We start from the raw sequence: 8,091 nt of genomic DNA on the forward strand, positions 1-8,091 counted from the left end.
CCAGGGATCTTCAGTCTGGAGAAGAGGAGGCCCAGGGGAGACTCTAGTGCTCTCTAAACTACCTGGGGGGAGGTTGTCCTGAGGCAGGGGGGTCGCAGAATCACAGGATGGTTGAGGTTGGAAGGGACCTCTAGAGATCATGCGGTCCAACTCCCTGCTCCAGCAGGRACACCCAGAGCACRGGGCGGCATCCAGGCGGRTTGGGAAGATCTCCAGAGAAGGAGACTCCACACTTCTAGGTTAAGGTCTATAGACAACAGGGACTCTAGGTGATTCAAGAGGTATATGTGACTTGTCATTGTCTGCAGTGACAAAAGCCCAGTTCTGTCCGGCAGAAAGGTTCCTAGGTTTTGAACTTGAAGCCTATAAACCTTTAAAATGCTCCATATCAGCTGCAGAAAGTTTACTAGTGATGCAAACTGCTGGGAAAGCCATTTCCCAAGCCATGCTCGGAAAAGGGCTGAGGGGACCTGTGTGTAACCAGCACAACGTGAACATCTCGGAGGAATGCCCCGTGCTGCGGAAAGGGAGGAGTGTAATTGCTTCAGTATCAAGCTTAATTAAAATAAGGGCACCAAGGTATTTTGGGAAGSAGAGTGAAAAATGGATGTGAAAGTTTCACATTAGAGGAAAAGTGTTCCTCCATATCCATAAGATATAGGCTGCTTGCTACGGAATCAGAATTTAGGGGATGGGATGTGAAGGAAGTGGCAAGCGGGGATGCTGTGGGCCAGATGTCTCATGACACTATGTTATTGGCAGCTTGATTGCGAGTGACGTAGGGAATGGGCACGGCAGGGCCAGCTGAGGTGGGTGGGAAAAGCAGGGTGGCCCAGACGAGGAAGAAGGGAGGAGGGGAGCTCTGCATCCCAGCTGGWTACAGGCTGCTCTGCCTTCCGTGAGTGACCTGGTCCTGGTCCTGCCCTGGCTCTGCACCTCCTGGCTGCCTGCTGACCAGTTTCTGGCAACCTCTCCATGAAACCTTTGATCAACTCATTCCCAGGCAGCYGGGACCAGGAGATGACCGGAAAAATTATCACTTTGATCTGTTCCCAGATCCCATGCAGCTCTTTTTGCTGCCCCACATTAGCTTTGCATTAATTCTCCAGACCAAGGCAGGAGGTGAGCTGCTCTCCGGAGCTGCTCACGGTGCCGGCGAGAGGGTTTTAGGGCCGCTCCTGGGGCCTGGCCTGGGAGGGGACCTTGGAGGGACCTCCCGGAGCCCCTGGGGAAACGCACCACAAACGGGGGCCTGAAAAAGGCAAAACCACCTTGTACTAATGGTAATACTTGTGGCCTTCAAGGTGTTTCATTTTCCCCTCTGGAAACAGGCATCCCACTTGAAAGCAACCCAGCTCCTCCTTCCAAACCTGCAAGGGGGCTGTCCTCACGTCCCAGCTGCTCAGTTTTTGCCTGAAAATTGCTGCTTGGTTAAAACRAAGAGACAAATATTTCAGAAAAAAAGTGTCATAGCCAGGGAAAAAAGGAACGTAAGATCTTAGTCAGCAGCTGAGAGAGCTGATAGAGATTGACCGTCACCAAAAGTGATTAGCTTCGTTCTGCTTTTATTTTATCAGTAACTAAAAACTTTGACTAATTTTAAAAAAGAAAAAACTTTTACTGGGTTATAATTCCCATCAAATCACAGACTGTAGCAGGGCAGTTAGTGTCTTGTTTCACATGAAATGATTGAAGTAGTACRGAATTCTACCTGTAAATGCAAAGTTAATTGTTGCACTTTATTTCTTTCGGAACATTCACGGTTCTGTATCTCATTTTGGACTCTAATTGCTCTTAAAATTAAATTGTAATCTTTATCTTATGACACTTTAAATATTGAGTAATAGAATTTTCAATTAGGTTTTGAAAATCTCTTTTTGTTTTTGTTCTTTTTCTCCTGCTCTGCTTCAGACCAGAGGAAACTGACAGAAGAGTGAAAAATGTAAGACACGTTTATTTTAATGTTTTCCAAAACATTAATGTAAGAATTTAATATTTTTGAAACACTTCTGCTCTTATCATTGTGAGACTTACCGTATTGTTTGGCTGCTCATTTATCTATAATAGTACCTATATATCTCTCTATAATAGTAGATATAAAAATCAGTGCCATCTCGTTACGATCACTGCAGAGCTTACTTTCCTGGATGAGTGTTTTAATAGGAAACGGTCCTTCAGTCTCAGCCTAATTGAGATGTGTTAAACTCATCCAAGCCCTGTTTAACTGATTTTAATGAAGATACCAGCTAATGGCGTAGAGGAGATTTTTACACTTCACTGGGGAMAACGTCTCTAACTTTATACTGACCTACTCCTGAGAGCTAATTATTGAACTCTCTATTGATGTTTGTATTTCTAGGTTCTGATTACGTTGTACTGGCTGGGTAGAAAAGCACAAAGTAACCCTCATTATAATGGTCCATACCTCAATCTTAAAGCATTTGAGAAGCTACTAGGGCAAGCATTGACAAAGGTAAGAATTCCAGAGAAGATTTTTTTTTTTTAAACAAACAGTTTTAAATATTACGTAGGTTGCTAAACATWATATCATAACAGCTAAGTTATCTCTTGGGGATTTAATTTTATTCTTAGCTCGGAGAGCACGGCAATCTGGTTTGTTCATTTTGCATGCTATCTAAAGACACGTGAAAGGAATCATTTCTACCAGATCTGGGGTCCTCTGCTATCAGTATTAGAGTCACAGAATGGTTGAGGTTGGAAGGGACCTGTGGGAGACGATCTAGTCCAACCCCCTGCTCCAGCAGGGACACCTGGAGCGTTTGTTACCCTAGTTGTCCTTTAAGGAAAAAATACCCACTGTGAGGAAGAAAAACTCATGAAACTTGGAACCCTTCTGTGATTGTTCATTTGGTAGGTGGCAGAGAGCTCYGATTTCATTCCGAGATGAGGGAAATTAAATACCTTGTGTTGAACCCCCATCCAAGATTTTTGTGTATGTAGTTTTTAGAGGTTTACAGTAGTCCTTGAACAAGCTATTTGTGTACAAATGTCTTTAATATATTATTGCATTTGAACTCTGGGGTATTTAAGAGTACGACGCTGCTGCAAAAGGCTTTCCACAACCTCCTTGCGCAGGCGCTCGAGGAGTCCGGCCAGCTGAGCAGGAGCGGCAGGGACAGCGGCTACGGCGACGTCTGGTACCTCGAGCGCGGCGAGCCCTTCCCAGCCTCGGCCAGCCACAAAAGGGAGGACTCCTTTGACAGCTTGGACTCCTTCGGCTCCAGATCCTCCACGAGCTTCTCCTCAGATATCACCTTGAAAGGTGGCAGCGAAGGTGCGTTTCCCTGCTTAAAATTGTGTCTTGTGAGCACAGGACAGCACGGTGCACGACCTGCGGGTGCCCGGGATCTGAACTGGCTTGAAGGGCAGCTCTAGAGGGCCTGCTGCAGTTGCGTTTAAGATGATCAAATACAGATCTTAAGCAATTGCTAGAAACAAAGCAGTGCCCCCCGAATGATCCTGGATAGAGCAGCGGGGCTTCTGGCTGCCATTTTAACACATACATATTTGGTGGGTGGTTTTTAGCAGGGCAGGAAGGCAGATTGGTAGAGTTCAGATCCCAGTGTCCATCACCTAACTTTGCAACAGTTGCACCTGTGCCTTGCCTTTCCCTAAAATCCATATGATGTCACATGAATACGATTTGTTTTGTATTGAATGCAAATAGGCTTTTTCTCCCTTGGGTTAAAAGCTGAATATCGTAGTATTTGTCTTGATAGTTATTAGTTTTTCATGGAAAGCAATGTAGTAAGAYGACAGGTTATGAAATAGTTCTCTGCAGTTATGCTCTAAACCTTCTCCAAATTTTAAAATGCACCAGAAACATGTATTCAGGTTATAAAAAATAGTGAGCTTTTGGATTTTATTCAGTGGGAATGGTGTGAAATTATTTGCAAAGGCTGCACAGAGCCCATCTGATGGGATCAAAGCACCGTGTAGCCGTGCCACACAAGTGCCACACACCCGGGGCAGCTATGGGTATGAATCTGCYGAGATGAGCATATTCTTTGCATTATATGCTTGCTAGCTCAGTGTGCTAGCAAACGGGAGTGGCAAGCGGGGCTTTGAAGAGCTGCCGTGTTATTTGAGTGTTTGCCTCAGTGGGGGGTTTAGCAGGCYGGGTCCTGCGTGAACAGGGATAGCGAAGGAACGGAGCGACCGCGGCCGGCCGGGCGCCGCGCCGTGGGTCCTGTCACAGCTCCCCGAGAGACACCTCAAAACACTCCTCAAAACACCTCTGCTCGGCACGTTTGCTGCAGAAGCATCTTGGAAGTGGAGCTGACTTGACCCTTTCGATCCAAGTTCTAGCTCCGAGCTCAAAGCCAGGGAGTAACTTCCCTTTCTTTCCCTTTTCCCTAAGGCTGTGAAAGCGACCCGGACTCGGAAGTGCCTTGCAAAATGCACGACTCCCACAAAGACGACCGGTCCTACCGCAGGATCGCGGTGATCGAGCCCAAACCCACGGCCGACTTCAATCGCTTCCTGCCCACCAAGAACAAGCAGGCAGCGTACGTGCCCGCGCCCTTGCGCAAGCGGAGGACGGACAAGAACGAGGACAACAGGAGGAGCTGGGCCAGTCCCGTCTACACCGAGTCCGACGGCACCTTCTCAAGGTACTGCTGGGCAGCCTCGCTGAGGCGGCTGCTTGACCTCCAGTGTTTCCTTTCCTGACTGCTTCCCTCGTTAAAGAAGAATTGCTGTTGTTGTAGCTAGAGGCAAAGCCTGTGAGTTGTCATATTTTAGGGTTTTTCTTTTTGTTTCTTTAGCTCAGTCCACTAGTTTTTAAGCGGCGTTTTGAGGTAGTTCAGATATCAAATAGAGGGGATTTAAATAATTTTCCGTGCCGTTTTAAACTAGACRTAAAATGTATAGCTTGGCTGAAAGTTTTCCGAGCATGGTAGTGAGTTGCTGTTGCCCRGCTTGCACATGGATGTGCTTGAGACACCTTGGGCAGGGCTCGAGGTCTGTGGTTGCTTCACCATCTCCCTTCTGTTCCTGTTCTGGCCACCTCAGTGGCCCTCCAAGGAGTCCTCCAGCTTCCCGCCAAAGCAGCGGAGCCGAGAGCGGCCTCGCGCACCCGCCTCCCCTCCGGCTGCCCGGTGACAGTGACAGCGACTCGGAGCCTGAAGAGGACCGGCCGCTGCCCGACCTGCTTCGGGATGACTTGGCGAATCGCAGATTCCTGGGCCCGAGGGGCCCGGCGAGCCCGGCCGCGGCCGGGCGGCGTTGCGTGCCGGCACCGCGGCCGAGCAGCCCGCCTGCTCCGGCAGCTGCGGGGCCGCAGCCGCTGAGGTCAGAGGCGCTAATGTGGCATCCAGTGACTGGTGTGCTGCCCGAACTGCAGTCTCGAAATAACCCCGTAAAATTAGCCTTCTAATCAGCCTGTTAATGTAGCTGATAAGTCCCYGTGCCTGTTCTGTCAAGTTGGCGTTCCCGTGAGAGGCTATAGGCTGCTGTAATAACCATTTAACTTTTTTTGTTTCTTTTTTTTTTTTTTTTTCTGGTGCTGCAGTGATGGGATTGAGAACTAATTAGCTTCATTCACAAGGCTGAACTCTTGAGCCAAAAGCATGTCTGTTTTTTTCGCATCTTTTTATGTCAAGCTGCTCCTAAAATATCTTAACTGGTTGGGTATTTTGCACAGTAACCAGAGGAGTCAGAGGCAGTTGGATGCTAAAGTGGAAAGCAAGCCAAGAGCTAACATTCCTTCACAGTTCTCCGGGTACTTTGATGAGGACGAGGAAGACTCCACAGGCGTCCCAAACATTGAGAAGGATGATCTCTATTTCCGCAAGCTGAGCTCGTCGGCACCAAGCACAGTGGTTTCTTTTGACAAATTTCTCCCTAAGTTTTGGACTCCAGAAGAGGAACTGATGTGGAAAAAAATCAGGAAATCCTCTTTCAAACCCTGGTATAAAGAGATTCAAGGGTTCAGGTGCGTGTTGATGCATGCGCCTGTTTCTCTGCTGTGTGCAAAACCTGTAACTAAAGCGTGGTTTTACAACGGCTTCATTTTTATTACCTGTGTAGCAGCAGGATGTTGGTTTATTTTCTTGTTCAAGAAAATGATTGAGGTTTTTCCATTCGACCRTTGTCCCATTGGCACTGTGCGTTTAACTGGATGACTGTTTTTTCTCCCTCTCTCTTTCCTTCTTTGTGCTGCTGCACAGTAGAAAGAAATCAGATTCTGAGGATGAGGATTTTGCTTGTAAACCCAGCTCTGCCCTTGGTCGTCAACCAAGACCAGGCTTTGAGTGGAGCAGCAGTTGCAGGAGGGATCAAACCTCTAAGGCCACGGCTGAATACRTGGGAAATCCCTTGTCCCAGATTGTGGAAGACAGGATCCTGGAGGATGCTGATGCGCCCAGGTTGATACCGCTGCATGAGCTGTGCCCTGGCTGCCTCGCAACCCAGCGCCTGGTTGTTAAAGGGAATGAAACCGCATCCCGCCTCGTTGTTCCCGGGATTTTGTGCATCTGTTGTTGCCTGAGAGCTGCGGCAGGGTGCACGTGCGGCAGGGTGACGCGGGGGGTTGTGGCTTGGCGGGGGGCGTGCGGCTGACGCGCGGTGCCGGGGCCGCCGGGTGTTGTCGCGGTGCCGCTGGCTGCACCCGTGCGGCTGCACCCGTGCGGCTGCACCCGTGCGGCTACACCGTGCGGCTACACCGTGCGGCTGCACCGCGTGTGCATCTCAGTACGTTGTGCTCCGCCTGTCTCCTGCCAGCTAATGATATTCCATGTCCCTCCTTTTGTCTTGTGCGCTCCAGTCAGTTTGCGTTACTTCAGGCGCTGCAGAGATACACGGACTACTTGTCTTCCGAAGCAAAGACCAAAGTTGATCCTGCTTCCGGCCCTAGGCTGGTAAAATGTAGAAGGAATATTTCCTTTATACCGGGATGCAAGCAGGGAGATGAGGAAAATGGGTATCTGTATCCAGATTTAGAAAACGATGACCTGTTTGTTCGGAAAACGGGGGCGTTCCACATGAATCATGTTGTTCTCCAAGACCCCGAGTATTTTAAAAAGTTCTCCGAGGAGGAGCCTCCCCTGGAGGGGGAAATCGTCCTGCAGCCTCGGGAAGGCCAACCTGTGATTCCCGACTTGGAAAAAGACGACATGATTTTCCGGAAAATCCTCTCTCAGAGAAAAGAGGTGCCTCTGTCGGGCGCTCCGGACAGGTATCACGCTGCCCTCTTCCCGGACCCGTGGAGCCTGCCGGAGGACGTCCGCTCCAAGTTCCTGTGCCTGCTGGAGAGAGGCGCCGCGGCGGAGAACAGGCGGAGCGCCGGCCGCGTGCTGTCGCCCTCCTCCCGCCACGAGAAGGACGACATGCTCACGCGCAAGATGGGGGCCTGCAAGGCGGGAAGCGGCGTGCAGCCCGCGCGGTTTATCCCGGGGCCCTGCAGCGAGGACGACTGGAGGAAGTGGGAGGCCATCAGGGAGGCCAGCCGAGCGAGGCACAGGAAGCGGCAGCTGGTGGAGAGGTCAGCCCGTGTCCCGCGCGGCTCGCGCTCCAGCCCGTGGAGCCGCTTCCCGTGGGAGAAGCACCGCCCCGTGCCGAGCCCTGTGTGCAGTGCAACGCTGCCGTTTGTTTGTGTGATCCCACACAAGCTTTTTGTTTGCTTTGAGTGGAAGCTCATCGCTGCAATACCATATTTTCAGCAAAATTAAGGTATTTTCYGGCTTTAGGCTGCCACTTTAGAGAGAAATTAGGTTACCAGTCCTTGAGCTCCAAAGCCTAAAACAGGTTTTTTTCCGTGTTTGAGCAGGAATATTGATGATTCAGAAGATTATAGAGGCTGTTATAGGGGTAGTTTGTTGACCTAGTATGCTGATGAGAATGCCTCTGAAATAGTGGATGTTTTCTTCGAATCATAGAAGCTTTATGGTTGGAAAGGATCATCAAGGCCAACCATAAACCCACCACCACCATCCTGCCTGCTCAGCCGTGTCCCTAAGTGATCTCTACACGTTTCTCACCTACATCTACAAGTAGATGTTTCTCACCTACATCTACATCTCACCTCACGTCTACAAGTGCCTCATCTATGTGTTACCCAGCAGGTCGAGG

The 8,091-nt window shown here is 49.6% G+C and overlaps 1 protein-coding gene across 1 annotated transcript in view; it reads left to right on the top strand.

The window, feature by feature from the left end:
• The window catches only part of LMO7 (LIM domain 7), a 116,373-nt gene that overhangs the window by 71,360 nt on the left and 36,922 nt on the right, over positions 1-8,091 (top strand). The window contains exons 5-12 of the mRNA XM_026044508.1: positions 1,912-1,942; positions 2,360-2,473; positions 3,097-3,295; positions 4,382-4,634; positions 5,035-5,313; positions 5,666-5,956; positions 6,192-6,389; positions 6,788-7,504. Of these exons, the coding sequence (XP_025900293.1) occupies positions 4,420-4,634; positions 5,035-5,313; positions 5,666-5,956; positions 6,192-6,389; positions 6,788-7,504 (1,700 nt within the window). The 5' untranslated portion in view covers positions 1,912-1,942; positions 2,360-2,473; positions 3,097-3,295; positions 4,382-4,419. The remainder of the gene's footprint in view (positions 1-1,911; positions 1,943-2,359; positions 2,474-3,096; positions 3,296-4,381; positions 4,635-5,034; positions 5,314-5,665; positions 5,957-6,191; positions 6,390-6,787; positions 7,505-8,091) is intronic.

The sequence above is a fragment of the Nothoprocta perdicaria genome, unplaced genomic scaffold (assembly GCF_003342845.1).
Source record: "Nothoprocta perdicaria isolate Ctin4 unplaced genomic scaffold, notPer1 scaffold_37, whole genome shotgun sequence".
In the NCBI taxonomy this organism is placed as follows: domain Eukaryota; kingdom Metazoa; phylum Chordata; class Aves; order Tinamiformes; family Tinamidae; genus Nothoprocta; species Nothoprocta perdicaria.